Source organism: Eurosta solidaginis, chromosome 4, assembly GCF_040869045.1.
Source record: "Eurosta solidaginis isolate ZX-2024a chromosome 4, ASM4086904v1, whole genome shotgun sequence".
NCBI lineage: Eukaryota > Metazoa > Arthropoda > Insecta > Diptera > Tephritidae > Eurosta > Eurosta solidaginis.
This window is the reverse complement of record NC_090322.1, coordinates 117,530,948-117,548,185: the sequence shown is the minus strand read 5'-3', so window position 1 is coordinate 117,548,185 and position 17,238 is coordinate 117,530,948. Positions and strand designations below refer to the sequence as shown.

The window sequence follows — 17,238 nt, the reverse complement described above, 5'->3', positions numbered from 1 at the left end:
AGAAACATCGTAGAAAGCCCCGCCAACTCCTAGATCATACTCCAGGACTTTATCTTTGTTTATTACCACCCTATGCAGGGCAGTGTCTACCGACTTGCCTTTGGTGTACGCATGTTGTGTTGGGGAGAGCACGTTGGACTTTGTGTACACATCTATCAGCCGCTCAAAGGTTTTGGGCAGAAATTATGTTAAGCTAATGGGTCTGTGGTATTTGCGATACATTTGACCGATCTTCCCCGCCTTTGCTAGGGAAGCTACACGAGAAGTTCTCCAAGAGTGCAGTAATAATTTTAAGCCATTCCACCACCGCTTTACTTGGAACTTGTAGCATGGTCGGGAATATACCATCTGGGCCCGGCGTTTTAAACTCGCCGCCCATTCGACCTTGGTATCAGTCACCAAGCCCGGCACTACCAGCTCTGTGATCGAAGGCTGTCTGCTGACTCTTCTGAATCATCTCCCAATGGGAAATGTGTATCAAAAAGCACCTCAAGGGACTCCTCACTATTACGTGACCATTCCCCGTCTAGGGGACTACGGGTTCCCCTACTAGGACTTTTTTTCAACAGTGTTGTTTCGCTTTAGTACTCTATGTCCGCACAGACATATTTCCAAGAGATTCTATTCGCCCTGGAAATTTCACGCTTGTAGATCCTCAATAGATGCCTGTGTCTCGACACGCTTCGCTTTCTGCGGTCTTTAAACATTTATTTTAGCTGTATTCTTAGAAGACTCAGCTCATTTCTTCGCCATGTCGGCTTTGCTTTTCCTCTGAATCTTCTTAGAAGGCAAGCTGTGTTAAACGCAATCATTAGCGTTCTTGTCAGGAAATCATTGGACTCCTCCAGTTCCTCCACATTGGCAACCTCTTTGGGTTGTCCCAGTTTTGTTTCTAAATGTTTCTGGAATTTCGTCCAGTTCGTTGACCTAGGGTTTCCAAAGGTTCTTCCCTTCTCTAATCTCTTTAGGGGGAAGCTGAAACTGATATATGCATGGTCGGAGAAGGATGGTCTAGCAAGAACCATCCAATCATACCTTGATATGTCACGCTCAGAGCTCAATGTAATATCAAAAACATTGCTGTATGTTGGACCAATGTATGTAGGGACACTTCCCCTGTTGGCTATCTACAAATTGGTTTGCAGGATGTAACAAAATAAAGATTCGTCTCTCTCCTCCTCCCCACGAATTGTGTTGCGTATTTGCATCCGCGCCTGCTATTCTTTTGCTCAACGGCCACCACTACGAGGTCCTCAGTAGTGTAACTAGGCAGCATATATGAATGCAGCTGTTTCCTTACCATGACTGCAGCTCTCACCTTTCCTTCCGTTTGCGCTTAGTAAACGCCAAGTCCGCGCGCGCTTAGTCCAGAAACCTTTCCTACCGATGAGAGCCACGGCTCCTTGATCAGCGCCACGTCAAACGAACCCTCCTCAATGGTTAGGAGGAGTTCGCTCGACGCCACTTCACTGTGTTGAAGGTTTATCTGTAGGACTCGCAGCACCATTGGGCTGTTTTCCACCCTCCAGCACCTTCGTCCTCCCTTACCCTTTTGGTTTAAGGTCCTCTTCAGCCTCTCCCACTTCTTGCAGTTACGATTGTTATCTTCTTTTCCCCGAGTCGTAAATGCTGTGCTGGGTGTTCCTCTATGCGAATCGCAGCACCATTTTGCTGTTGGTCATCTCCTAGCACCTGCGTGATAACGTCCGCGTCTTCCACCTGTCCTTTGTATCTTAGGCTTTTAAGTTCCTTTTCAACCTCCCTCTCCTAGCGTGTTGGGATTGTTATCCTCGAGACTTCTTTTGCTGAGTGGCATGTAAAGTTTTTTTAATTGCATTGTCACCGTGTTCTGAACTACACAGAGTCAATCTAAATAAAACCGTTTAATGACAGTTATTGCAAAAAAACGCGTGATGATGACCCCATGGACAAATAGGTTGTTGAATAGACTTTTTTTCGGTTGAGACTACCGATTTTTCCGGTTGACATAAGTATGATATAAAACAAATCGCTAGGCGCTACCGCCGATTATAACGATAGTGGCTACCGAGAAGTTCCCCCCAAAATGCCCGTGGAAGCAGCCATATATGCATTAATGGATCCGCCATATATGTATGAATGTATACATGAATAAAATAATGCAAAAATTGTATACTGCATAAGTACTTTAATTCTTCTTATTTCTGGTTCTTATAAGTATTAAAATGAATGACGTTGAAGATATTTCATACGCAAAATTGTAGTCACAGGCCCACTACAGATATGCGCTTCTCTTTGCCCATATATATAGGACTAATATTTTTAGTGAATGATATTATCGCGTCAATATCCATCATCTCTTTCCTAAAATGATAACAATAAAAATACTTAATAAATATATTTATTCATATATGTTTATTTCAGTACATACTGCCAATCTGATCCATATTCTTTAAACATTGCGTATCCATCACCACCTTGTGCAAGAAAATCTGGCGCTACAATTCGATAAATCTTCCTAGAATCGAACTCCTCGTAAAGAGGAATTTCACAATTTGCACAGCGCACCTTAACATCAGTCACTCTTTCACCAGCTGGATTGTTATAATTATAAGTGATCTTTAAACCAGAAACTTGTATATAAACAGCAGAGTTGGTCGAATTGTTCCTTATATTAATTGATTTAACGCTATATTCTAATGCTTCCAACAGTTTATGTCCGGGCAAATTGAAAGCAGTAAGTACGTTTTCGAATGGAGACATCGTTATAAGGTGTGCATAAGTGAGAGCTAAGTATAAATTCCAAAATTGAATATATAAAAATTTTAACTAAAATGGTTTTCGATACATACTTCCTTTTCTTAAAGGAACACGTAACCCTCCAATGTTAACTAAACCAATAGAAACATTTGTCCATGGCATCTCCGAAAAGGGAGTTAGACCAGCAAACTGTGTTTTTTGATGACAAAGATATATATATGGACATATGCATGTAATTATATGTATAAATAAATTAAAAAGTAGTAATCACTCTTTTGTGTATTTAGTGTATTTGTTGTAGGTTAGGTCCGTGAGGGCCTCATATCAACTCAATCAGCCCATAGTGTCACCAGAAGTTTGCTCCACTACCAAACTGAACCACCCTATTAGACACCGTGACCTATGGTTCAATGTGCTTATAGTAAATCATTCCCAAAATGGTCGGCTAGTACCTTAATGGTGCTTGATACCGGAACGAACCAAATCTATATCCGACAAAGTACCATCAACATCGATAACACTCTTCAAAACCTTCGGGGAGTTTCTTTTTCGCTACAACAACAACAACATCACAGTATGTGCTCAATCGTTCCTCCTGAAACCCGCACTTCTAAACCTGCTACATATCACTGACGAGGCCTAATTTAAAAATATATGATGCCAGAGGTCAGTGTCCATATTAGCGATAAGAGTAACCTTGTTAGTCTAAGGTCGTAAGACCTGTACATGATCTTCTTATGCAGCCCTGGAATTGGTTCCAAACCCTTCCCACTTGGTGGATCATTTGCAGCTCTCGTCTTCTTTTATCTCGCTCAATCTAATTGTGACGTTTACTGTTTAGCCTGCGCCCCTTTTAGCGAGCTCATCCGCTTCTGTATGTCCCGATTCTTTTCAGGGATTGCATACATTCTAACACATTTAGATGTTGTGCTATGCGAGATTATTGCCATAACTGCTGCTTCTCGGTCAATATAAAATATGAGGTGGCTGCAGTTTAAGTTATTTTCCACCACTGTTTGTACTGCTTTTGTGAGGGCTACTACTTACGCTTGCAAAGCACTACAGGGATCTGGAACTTTGTAAAATCTATTTATTTCAGGAACAACACAGTATATGGCAGTACTTACTCTTGCTACTACTTTGAAACCATTGGTGCACCCGTGTGCCTTCCACCTTTATCGTGGCTTTAAGAGCTCCACAGAAGCGCAGATTCGGGATCAGGAAGTATATTCGTCCAATATATGATAACGCTATACTTCTAAGGCGCCCGCGGCATTAAGTCCCGTTGCAGTTGTTAATGCTATGTTCGTCGCTACTACGTATGTAATTGGGATATGCAGAATAGCATACTGTCTAGTCGTCGGGGTTGCCTAGTTTGCCTTGTAAACAGGACCACATCCGTCTTTATTGCGTTGGTGTTCAACCCGACATCTGAAGCCAAAGTATGTACTTTCCACTTTTGTCAACTTCAACGTCATCTGCGTCCGTCGAACCGCCTGAGCAGTTGGTTGATAACCAACATCCACAGCAGAAGTGATAAACTCTGCCCTTCGGCGTGCCTTGTCTACTGACTTCTTGACCTCATATAGCCCCATTGTGAAATAACCTTCCTGCAATTTATCATGCAGAAATTGTTCCATTCACTCTGTGAATTCCGTGCTCAAAAGAGCCCTATACTAGTCGCTGCATGCTCTTCTTTTGATTGTCTTCAAGTGGAATCCTATTTGGGATGTCCCAGTTTTGTTTCCAAATGTTTCTGGAATAAAAAAACGCCTGCTTATTCTCTAGTAGTGTAATTAGGTATGATCACTCAAAATGGGGTTACACTGAAATTACAGCTCTTGGTCGGGAAAAGTCCCGAGTCGCTCCGGTACATAGAACTGGCTGCCTCTGGTCCACCCTTGTTGAAACTGCAAGTTTCCTTGGACTCCCGTTAGAGGATATTGATGACAAGTTGTGATCGGTGACACCTATTGGATGCGGCGTAGCACTGCTACAACAAAAACAACAACATCACTCAAAATTTTTTTAATCGATGTCCTCTACTGGAAGTGCAATTAAAATTACAGTTTAATCAGGTCTGGACCAAAGAGACATGGATATTAGAGGAGTTGTTCCCACGTTGCAATTGAAAAAATAGTTGGTGTCATGTGCAGTCACTGCGAGTTTCGGGTATTGGACTCTGAGAACGGGGTTCGCCGGACATTTATCGACATAATACTTTGACGACTTTTTTAATGAGGCTGAGGTCTTGTTTATGCTCATCTGGCTCAAACGCCTAAGTCCTTATCTGCCAGATTTCTTTATAATGCTTGCGGAGATAACTCTATGTCCCTTTGAGGCGCGACTTATTGGCTTCCCACGGCAGCCGGTTCTATTACCGCAGCGACTCGATAGTTTTTTTTATTCTTTCATCCCGAAATTTTTATCAAGCTTTTGTAATTTCTTGCTGCTCGCAGCAAAGGACGGTCCGCGGTTCGCACTACCTCCGCCACCTTCCAGCAGCAACGCTGCTCAGCAGTCCACGCTTCAACCCATTACTACATTCTACGTAGCATGGATATAAGCAATGCTAAGCGCCCACCCTCGCGTAAGACGGACTCACAACTCCTAGTCCCCCACATTTCGTGCTTCATATGCCAACTTGGAATAATGGTGCTTGCGACATCAGTTCAAGCCTTTGCCGTTGCCACCTTCACAGTTGTTCTGGGCTCAGAAATGGTAACCCCCTGACCGGTGCATTCTTTGCACCGTGCTGGCAGAAGGCAAACACCAAAGCTTTAGTACATAAAAGTGACGACTGCTTCCCCGTTGCACTCCACTCCCCGTTGCACTCATTTACAGCCGCAATTCAAGAGACGAAGCTACCGCCAGATCGGACCTCCGAACTTGGGACGGTTACAACATGGCTGCTCTCGGTAAATTGTGTTCAACCGTCAAATCTTGTCTAACACGATAAAATACGAAAAACAAAAATCGACCAAATATCCATTGCCTTTAGCCATGGCGGAACGATACAAGGTGGCAGCATGGTGACATACCTACAAACATAAATAAAAATTCCATGTACTTTGTTTTTGTAAATTCGATGGACAAATGTCAAAATTGCACGCGCCGGAAGTTGATGTATCAAACCAAATAAAAAAAGTTTATAATCAGCTGTCCCATGCTGCCACCTTGTATCGTTCCGTCATGCCTTTAGCGATAAAGCTTTGCCGAACTCGAAAAAATGCACGAGCGATTTCTGCCAGCAATTTGCAATGCACACACGGCTAGACGTCGTGCAAATAGACGGGCTCATAAACACGATCACGACGTACCCATTACCGTTACCCCACTATGCTGCCCATTGTACTATATTGGCAACAGGCCCCATCATCTCAATAGACGGATTAGTTTTCAAAATAAGTAGTCATTTCCCCAGTGTTTGTGTTTCCTTTTTTTCAACTCGCGCGATCTGACACTATCACCAACTTCATTATTCAACCCTTGCAGAAGAGGAAAGCAGTATGTGATATTTTAAGTAATATATGCCCTGCATGCGAGTTGTCCTCACATGACACCAACCATCTTTTCAATTGTAATGTGGAACTTACGTCTCTAACAGCAGCATCCATGTGGTGCAACTCTGTTGAAGCTGCTAGTTGCCTTGGACTCCCGTTAGACGACTTTAATGACAATTTGTGAGTGATCGCATCAATTGGGAGAAGCAACAACAAATAACCTTCCAGAGGTTGGGAGCAATTCGCTCGACGCCACTTCACTGTATTGGAGGTTTATCTGTAAGACTCGAAGCACCATTGGGTTTCTCTCCTTGCAACATGACAGTTTGTCAGTACCTATTCAGGAGAAGCACTGTTAACACAACAAACAACCCTTCTCAGGGGATAGGAGGAGTTCGCTCGACGCCACTTTATTGTGTAGGAAGTTTATTTTCAACACTCGAAACACCATTGAGTTGTTTGTCCCTTTGCAACATCTTTGTCGAGACTTCAACGTAGATATTGGCTTAAGGCTTTCGAAGTCGCTTTTATCCCAGCCCGCTTCTAGCTTGTTAGGATTGTTATCCTCAGGTGCAAATGATGTGTTGGAGGTTCATATGTAAGACTCACATCCCATTTGGCTGTTTGTCTTCCTTCATTACCTTCGTCGTAACGTCTGTGTCCCCTCCTGTAATGCACCACAAAATATCGAGTACACGAAAAATATACCTTTCGAAAGGGAGCTACAACAACATATGAAAACGTTTACTCCGAGGTGCACTTACAATAAATACACCGAAACACACAAGAGAGTAAATTCTATGAACGATAAATTATAACTTAAACAAATCTGTGTACAACTTACCGAATGTATCATTGCATCAGAATAGAAGTTTCCAAGATTGCATTCGGAGTTGCTGCATGTAGACATTTCTAACTCAACTCTCGTTTCCCCAACAACGACCGACCCTTTTGCATCAATTATTTTTTTCCATGGTTGCATTGCTTCGACAGTTTCAGTGTCTATGAAAATTTAAAGTAGTTTTTGTTTTATGAAGTTTTTCTTATGCGGTAAGACAAGTTAGTATTTACCCAGTATCTAGTTTGTTAAACCGATTTTAGTGTGACAATTATTTTTTTTAACAAAGTTTGGCTTTTAGTAAAATATTAGTGAAACGAAATTAAAGTACACATTTTTGTTAGTAGGAAATTCAAATTTTTTAGCGAATAGAAAACTTCGTACATGCATAGACATGCATAAACTTAAGTAACATTATTATTAAATAAATAGAAAGGTTTAAAGAGTTGCGCTCCTTTCACAGTCGAACTATAGCTCTAAGTTACGTACAATTATACTGTGCTACACCAAAAAAGTGCAGGGATACTCATACAGAAATACCCAGATCGAAAAATTTTAGACCCAGAATAGAGCAAAAACTTTTCAAAAGTCATTCGTTACACTGATTCTAAATCTGGTTTCATAATTTTAAATTGAATCTGGGTTTCGAGATATTTGTCCCGACAAACAACAAAAGTTTGAATATTTTTAAATTGAGTTGGAGGGGATATATTTTAAAAGTGTTCTTTGCCCAGTCCACAGGAAGGGGGATACTGCAAACTGCACCAACTATCGCGGAATCAGCCTTCTTAATATCGCATATAAGGTCCTGTCAAGTGTATTATGTGAAAGATTGAAGCCCACCGTGAATCGGCTGATTGGACCTTATCAGCACGGTACAGACGTGCTAAACCTACCATCGACCAGATTTTCACAATACGCCAAATCTTGGAAAAACCCGCGAAAAAAGAATTGACATGCATCGTCTCATCGTCGATTTTAAAGCCGCCTTCGACAACACGGAAAGGAGCTGCCTATATACCGCTATGTCTGAATTTGGTTTCCCCGCAAAACTTATACGGCAGTGCAAAATTACGTTGAGCAACACCATCAGCTCAGTCAGAATTGGGAAGGACCTCTCCAAACCGCTCGAAACTAAACGAGGTTTCAGACAGGGTGTCCTCCTATCGTGCGATTTCTTTAATTTTATGCTGGAGAAAATTATACTAGCTCCAGAACTTACCGCTCTGGAACAATATTCTATAAAAGCGTGCAATTACTGGCATATGCTGATGACATTGGCCTAAACACCCGCGCCGTTAGTTCTGCTTACTCCGCACTGGAAGAAGAAGCGGTAAAGATGGGTCTGATGGTGAATGGGGACAAAACGAAGTACCGCTGTCATCGAGCAAAGAGTCAGCGCATATGCGCCTTGGCAACCACGCTACTGTTGGCAGCCATAACTTCGAAATAGTAAAAGACTTCGTTTATTTGGGAACCAGCATCAACACTAGCAACAACATCAGCTCTGCGAAGAATCACTCTTGCCAATAAATGCTACTTTGGACTAGGTAGGCAATTGAAAAGTAAAGTCCTCTCTCGGCAAACGAAAATCATACTCTACAAGTCATTTATCGTACCCGTCCTCCTATATGGTGCAGAAGTATGGACCATGACAACATCAGATGAATTTGACATGTTTTTGTTAATGTTTTGCATTTTATTTTTACGTTAACACTTTTAGCAATATAAACAATGCAAATAACACACGAATATTATTTCGGTCTCTCATGGTTCACTTTTTTCACAAGAAAGTTGATTTTAATTGTGTTTTTATGCACAAAATTTTCATGTGTCAGAAAAAAAATTAAGAAAAAACGGCCGAATGTCAAAAAACCTATCGAAATACAAACTGGCTCGTTTGTTTTTAATGAACTAGATTGTATTTTCCTTGTATTTCGTTAGTTTTTTGAAATATAGTTTACGCACTTACACCAGTCCTGAAGCAGTATTAGGACGGGATGCGACAAAAAATTTAAGATAAAATACATGAAAAAATACACGAAAATAAAGTAGTGTCATATATGTAGGTATAAGGATGTTTACACAAATGCATAAGAGCAAAATTGTAGCTGTATTTCGTTGCTAACTATTACAATTAAAACACTAGCTAGCTTACCGAATTGCATGGAAAGCAACAATAAAAAGTAATCGAGTTGAGTTGGCTAAGCGCTTTCAGTTGAAACCGCTTAGGTAATTGTCGACCTGATTGATAGTGTTGTATAGTGTTGCATATTCAAAAATAGGGCACTATTGTGAACGAGCGAATGAAATGAACATACGAATGTGCAGATAAACAAAAATAACAAAATAACAGCGTGGCGGCAGGGTGACATACATACAAACAAACACACACATTTCATGTATTTTGTTTTTGTAATTCTCTGGTTGAGTGTCAAAACCATACTGCGCTAGAAGTAGAAATGTCATAGCAGCGAAAAAAAGTAACAATTAGCAGATAAACCTCCACCATCTGTATGGTTTTGGCATAATGAAACTGTTTAGCTAGTTGAAGCGTTTTCTTCAAGCTCGCTTGAAAAAAATACACCTTATATAAACGCTTTAATTATTAAACGCTTAGGCTGCTGTTACACTTCAAAGCAAAGATAACGTACGGCCTTTCATTGTTTTTCGTATGGCGTTGTCAAAGCGTAGGCACGCAACCAAAGCATTTATGTAAATTTTTCGATACTTCTCCTGACAGATGAATTAATGAATGCAACACAATCAAAGCGTCTGTGTAAATCCGCCTTAATTTTTGTAGCTGTGAAAGTCTCCTGCAAATAAAATGGTCTTTAAGTGCAAACAAATCAAACTCCTATATGACACTATTTTATTTTCTATGTATTGTAACGAATGTTAGCAGCACTGAGCGATGCTATCGTCTCTAAAGCCTCCATTACTGATACTTAGCATAGACTTGACTTGGCTTGCGAACTGTCACTTACAGTTCTGTTAAATGAACATTGCCTGTTACTGATTACTCAAAACTGAACTTGACTTAGAAGTCTGTTGAATTTTGATTTTCTATGTAAGTTCTAAGTGACGTTTACATTTTGAGATGCCATTTGTTTGTTTCCATTTCATTTTTACATTTTGTCATGCAAATTGACATTTATTTAAAAATAAATTTCAACGCTGATTATGATGCCAGATTTTATGCGCCAAGTGGAGTATAATCGTGGCTAAGTTGCCAAGTTGACACCAAGTCAAGTCTATGCTAAGTATCAGTAATGGGGGCTTAAGCTGATCCTGAGCAGTGACGTGAATTCACATTCATAGATCAATCACTATGTATCTACATAAACGAAACAATAATTGCGTCTACACATATGTACCATCTACGTATACGAGCAGCGGAGCGGAGAGTCAATGCACAAACACATGCATATATCTGAGATACTCCTGAAAGTATGCAATGAGAAAAACTATAAAATTGTGTAATTGTAGTTACAGCTGAAAAGTTTGAGAGCTGCTGGACTAGTAGATTCTGGAAGCGCCTAGAAGATGCGAACATTGAAATCCAAGAGTATAAAAGGCGGCAATTGTAGAGGCGCTGGAATTCAGTTTGATTTGAGATTTCGATTAAGAAGCTATCTAGCGAGCAAGAGCAGTATTATTTTGAATAGTAGAGTTTCATTTGAGTTATCAATCAGTTTGGTTATTAAGCAAGCTATTCGTTGCACAGTTTGAGCGTTATTGTGAAGTACCTTAATAAAGGCCATTTTGCATTATTACATATTGGAGTTATTTATTCAACAGTTTAGTGATTCGAACTTAGCAGAAGGGCAAATAAAAGGATTTGCAAGTAAATTCGTTACAGTATTTTTCTTGTATTTTCTCTTATATTTTTTGTCGAGGGAGCCAATAAGGTTTCAGTAGTGGTGTAAGTGTGTGAACTATATTTAAAAAACTAATACAAGAAAAATACAACGTAGTTCATTAAAAACAAACAAGTCAGTTTGTATTTCGATAGGGTTTTTTGACATTAGGCCGTTTTTTCTTTATTTTTTCTGACAAATGAAAATTTTATTTTTAGTTTCAAAATTTTGTGCAAAAAACACAACTAAATTCAAAGTGTAAATTGTATGTGCAAATGAGTTTTCAATAAGTGCACATTTTTCAGTTTTTCATAGTTAAGGAATTGACCTCCAGATTCTTGTGTTACACAAATATAGTGAACTTGGGTACAGAAATTCAAATTAAAAAGTTTTTCACAATAATTTGAAAAACTCTACGTTTTCTCTGCTTTTTACACTTAAAGGAGTAACCCTCCGTAATAAATTAAACTTTTAATAGGGGGACTCATGAAAGCATATAAACTTATAAGGTGTAAAATTATATCCATTTACACACGATGTTATATGAACGCACCTAGAAATACTCTTGATATACTTGATTGTTTATCAGCTGTATTATTGCCAAACAAAAATTTTTGGATTGTTATACAAATTAAAAAATGCCAAGATTAAGTGAAAAATCAAAACTAAAACGTCTTTACTAAGATATTCTTGTAAATGACTTGCTGATGTTGGAGATTTCTGATGAAAATGCTTGCTGCAATGTCTGCAAGGTTGCATTCCTTTGAGTTTACCGCGTTTACACAATGAAATGTGCGCGTAAATTTATACAAATTGTGTAAATGATTTTTCATACAAAATTTGACAGTTCGTTTACGCACTAGATAAATTAATACGTTTACACAATTTATGAGGCATTTATAAGGTTTAATGAGTCCACTTATTAAGTAATTGTTTGGCCTTATCAATGCTACAAATAAGCCCTATACGTAAGAGTATCTCCCAAAACAAGTAAGAAAGGCTAAGTTCGGGTGTAACCGAACATTACATACTCAGCTGAGAGCTTTGGAGACAAAATAAGGCAAAATCACCATTTAGGAAAATGAACCTAGGGTAACCCTGGAATGTGTTTGTATGACATGGGTATTAAATGGAAGGTATTAAAGAGTGTTTTAAAAGGGAGTGGGCCATAGTTCTATACGTGGATGCCATTTCGGGATATCGCCGTAAAGGTGGACCAAGGGTGACTGTAGAATGTGTTTGTACGATATGGGTATCAAATAAAAGGTGGTAATGAGTATTTTAAAAGGAAGTGGGCCTTAGTTCTATAGGTGGACGCCTTTTCAAGTTATCGTCATAAAGATGGACCAGGGGTAACTCTAGAATGTGTTTGTACGATATGGGTATCAAATTCAAGGTATTCATGAGGGTTTTAAAAGGGAGTGGTCCCTAGTCGTATATGTCAAGGCGTTTTCGAGATATCGACCAAAATGTGATCAGGGTGACCCAGAACATCATCTGTCGGGTACCGCTAATTTATTTATATATACAATACCACGAACAGTATTCCTGCCATGATTCCAAGGGCGTTTGATTTCGCCCTGCAGAACTTTTACAATTCCCTCTAATTAATATGGTAGGTGTCACACCCATTTTACAAAGTTTTTTCCAAAGTTATGTATACTTTGCGTCAAAAAACCAAACCAATCACCATCTTTCATCCTTTTTTTCGTATTTGGTATAGAATTATGGCATTTTTTTATACCAAGATAAAGTGAGTTCAGATAAGTACCTGAACTATGTTTAGTAAAGATATATAGTCACATACCGACACATCCTCTACCAATAATTATCATTAGTCACATACTGACACACCCTCTACTAATAACTGTCATGCTCTTCTTACTTATACCATTTCCTCTTACACCTTTCCTTCGCTTTCCATATCCGCTCACTTATTAGCTATATTTCCGTAAACAACTTCCAATAAATAAATCTCTTTCTCTTTATTCGCAATTAACAACAACATTACATATTACAGTTACTATTATTAGTTTTAAGCTCATTTTTGTGAACTTAGTTATAAGCATTACAGAAATTTGGAGATCATTAATAAAGTTTCATTCGAAAAGAACGGACTTCTTATTGGCGCAGTCGCACGCGAACTAAATACGCAAAATCCCACTACGTAAAAAAGTTAAAATTTTTACTAAAAGCAGTTAACACGTCTCAAAATACGGAGTGTTTTGAAATAAAGAAAAAGAAGCAGAAACTTGTTTCATAAAAAGTTAAAATTGCGAAAAAAAAAAACCAAAAAAAAAAATCGTTTATTAATACGTACATACGTACCTAAAATCAAACGAATAAAAACTGTAATAAGAAAGTTTGGAAAAGTTCCAAAGACATGTGAATTCGTTAATATAAATATTTAAGATATTGGCTTATACCTAGACATTTTTTGAAAAGTGTATTTTTTTAAAAAATTAGACTGTCTATATATGTACATATGCATAAAACTGTACATGTGAAGAGAAAAAAACCGTAAACGTGAAAAAAAACTGTAAACAGAAAAATTGAAGCAGATACGATTGAGAAAATAATAAATCAGTTAAGGGTCATTTCAAAGACATTTGAAACCAAAACGCATACGAATGAGAAAAAAATTACCAAGAGAAACAGCTTCCGTTTCTACACAATCAAATTTACATATAAGCACAGTAAAAACTGATAGACACAACAACAACTTCCGTTCCAACAGAAGCAATTCAGCAAGAAAGTGTAGTGAGTACTTAGAGCAGCAACTTCCGTTAAGCATAAGCGATCCAGTGAGAGAGTGAAGCGAGCTTTAAGAGCAACATCAAGAACTTCCGTTCCAACGCAAGTAAACAAACGTTAAAGTAAAGTGAGTATTGAGAGCAGCAGCGACAACTTTGTTTCCAACTCAATGCACCAAAAAGCTCAGTCACTAGTACGAGCGACAACATACGTATATACAACAACAGAATCTACATAAATCAATGTATATATACATATAAAAAAAAAAAAAACAAAAAAAAAAACACTTTTAAGTATTAACATTCAGTTTAGCGAAACAAGACAAAATTAAAAATGGATAATTTTGATGTTAGTGCTAAATTTAAGCTTATTTCAACTAATCTTAATAGTGTTCCACCGTATGATGGGAATGAAAACGCCTTGCTAGGGTTTGTAGAGCGAATAGATTTGATGATACCAACTTTAGAATCTTTTCCGGATGATTTACAAGTTTTACTTATAGGAAATATAAAAGATAAAATCGTTGGTAACGCTAGACGGTCATTGTTAATTAATGGCAATCCTCATACTTGGGAGCTAGTCAGGAAGGTTCTAGTAGATAATCACGGAGAGAAAAACTCTGTTGATGAAATTATTGATAAAATTAGGTCTTGCCGATGCGAATCAACAATAGAACATTTTTATAATCAACTTAATACATTATTATGTCGTTTAAATAATGCCTTGCAACTCAGTAATACTAAGATTGCTGGTATTAATTATGAAAGTAATGGGCGAATTGCTTTGAACAGCACGGCTTACCAGAGCCAGTCAAAAGTATTATAGTTAGTCGAAATCCCAAAGATTTGAAAAGTGCTTACGATATTATAAAATCTAATGGGTACTTAAAATATAATGATCGGCATAGCTTTTTTAATAATAATAATAGTAGATACAAACAACAAAATAGAACAAACAGATTTTCGAGCGAGTTGTACAATACAAATAACAGTAACGTACAAAATAATATGAGTAACAAAAACGACTTACAATTCAACAACAATGTTAGCAGAGGTCATTATTACAATAATCATAATGATGCCCGTTTTCAACAACAATTAGGACAGCATAGTAGGAATGGCTTGCATCCAAATGCTTCAGTACAGTCGAGGTTATATTCTAATAGCAGTGGTCAAACAAATCGATCACAAAATCCATATCGTGAAAGTTCTTTTATTCCGAATACTATTAAAACGCAATTTAATGGAGATCCTGGGCAGGCAACAGTCGAACCAATGGAATTGGGTGTTAATGAAAATAATCAGGATTTTCAACTAGCCCCACAAGAAAATTACCTTATATAGTTGTACAAACACGTATAAAACCACTTAGATTTATAATAGATACGGGAGCAGAATTTAGCGTAATTAATCCCAAAATATGCAACCCCAAATATGAAATAAAACCCACAGTATTTTCATTGCGTGTTTTAGGAAGAAAAATATTCACAACAAATGAATTTAGAATACCGCTTTTTAAAGAGTTTAATAAAAATCCCTACTTTGTACATTTTGTAGAATACCCTTTTCACTTTTATTTTGACGGTATTATAGGGAATAACATTTTACTTAATCTAAATGTGATAATCGATTATAAAGGTAGGAAAATAATAACAGAAAATGCAACAATACCTATATATTTTAATGAAGATGAAGAAATTTCACTAGAAGATTACACAAAAAATGAAGACTTGCAGATATTTAGTTACGAGGAGGAACTAGAAATAAATCCAGTTGAAAGGTTTCCCAAACATTTAAATTGTAAGGATAGAGAAATTTTGACGACAGTTTTGAATAACTACCAGGATATTTTCTATAAAGAAGGAGAAAACCTACCTTTTACCACCGAAATTCAGCACAGAATACTCACTAAAACTGATACCCCTATATATACCAGACTCTATAGATATCCCGTAGTACATCGCGCGGAGGTAGACCGGCAGATTAAGGAAATGCTAACCCAAAAAATTATCGTTCCCAGTAATAGTCCATATAATTCCCCTTTGTGGGTTGTACCCAAAAAGGCAGACGCAAGCGGAAAACCTCAATGGCGCGTAGTTATTGATTACCGGAAATTGAACGATCAGACAATTGATGATAAGTTCCCAATTCCAAATATGCAGGACTTATTTGACAAATTGGGAAAATGTAGCTATTTTAGCACTATCGATTTGGCGAAGGGATTTCACCAGATTGAGGTACACCCTAATGATAGAGCCAAGACGGCATTCTCAACAGCAGACGGTCATTATGAGTTCACGAGAATGCCTTTTGGGCTGAAAACGGCACCAGCAACTTTTCAGCGATTAATCAATTATGTTTTAAGGGACCATATAAACAAAATTTGTGTTGTCTACTTAGATGACATACTAATTTTTTCTACAAGCTTTGATGAGCATATTCTTTCTATTAAAAAAATTTTCGATACATTGCGTTCAGCCAATTTAAAAATTCAATTCAGTAAATGCCAATTCGCTGATTTAACCACAAAATTCTTAGGGCATATTATTTCAAAAGAAGGTATAAAACCAGATCCGTCAAAAGTAAAATGCATAGAAAATATGAAACCCCCAAGGAATGTTAAAGAAATAAAACAATTCCTTGGAATGACAGGATATTACCGCAAATTTATACGGGACTACGCAAAAGTAGCTTACCCTATGGTTCGCCTGTTGAAGAAAAATGCGATTTTAGACTTCCAAAATATTGACTTTTTGAACGCTTTTAATACTTTAAAGAAACTGATAACCAGCGAACCAGTTTTACAGCCCCCTGATTTCAATAAAAAATTCATACTCACGACAGATGCATCCCAATTCGCTATTGGTTGTGTGCTAAGTCAAAATAGTCACCCTATATGTTACGCTTCGCGAACTTTGTCGGATCACGAAATTCGATATTCTACTATAGAGAAAGAAGCTTTAGCTATGGTTTGGTCCGTGAAACATTTACGTACTTATTTATATGGGCGAAAGTTTGTTATACAAACGGATCACAAACCATTGACGTGGTTGCATAACATCAAGGAGCCAAACATGAAACTTCAGAGATGGAAAATTCTTTTAAATGAATATGATTTTGAAGTAACATATATTCGAGGAAAAGATAATGCAGTTGCGGATACCTTAAGTAGATTTTTTGACCAACTTGATGATAATTTAGAATGTAGAGATATATACAACAACATAGGAGATGGTGAAAATAAAATCGAAAGTCAGGAAGCGGTAGATGATGACTTAATGTCAGTGGATGCAACGGCGCATAGCGCATTAGAAGATAACTTAAAATACATATTTACAACAGAGAGATGCTAAGATACTAAGGAGGGGGGCTAAGATACTTGGCTTGGATATCATAAGTGGTTTCAGGCTCTGGATCAGGGACTGATATCAGTCTTAGACCGGCCATAGTGACGAATGTCACGCGTGATTAGTTATCACGTCCTGCACGAGGTGCCCCTGCTTCTACTGATAATGGCGGATCTAGAGAGGACAACTCGATAAAAC

General features: G+C 38.0%; 1 protein-coding gene across 5 annotated transcripts in view; it reads right to left on the bottom strand.

Annotated features, from left to right (window-relative positions):
* LOC137250200 (apyrase) overlaps positions 1 to 17,238 on the bottom strand; it is a 296,228-nt gene that overhangs the window by 108,612 nt on the left and 170,378 nt on the right. For 2 of the 5 annotated variants that reach the window (XM_067782610.1, XM_067782611.1), the window contains exons 6-9: positions 7,087 to 7,244; positions 2,832 to 2,928; positions 2,411 to 2,768; positions 2,148 to 2,343 (exon numbers count right to left, since the gene is read on the bottom strand). The exons of the other annotated variants lie outside the window; for them this stretch is intronic. In XM_067782610.1, coding sequence (XP_067638711.1) covers positions 2,244 to 2,343; positions 2,411 to 2,768; positions 2,832 to 2,928; positions 7,087 to 7,244 — 713 coding nt within the window. In that variant the 3' untranslated portion in view covers positions 2,148 to 2,243. Of the gene's footprint in view, positions 1 to 2,147; positions 2,344 to 2,410; positions 2,769 to 2,831; positions 2,929 to 7,086; positions 7,245 to 17,238 lie in introns of those variants that run through there. 5 annotated transcript variants of the gene reach the window in all.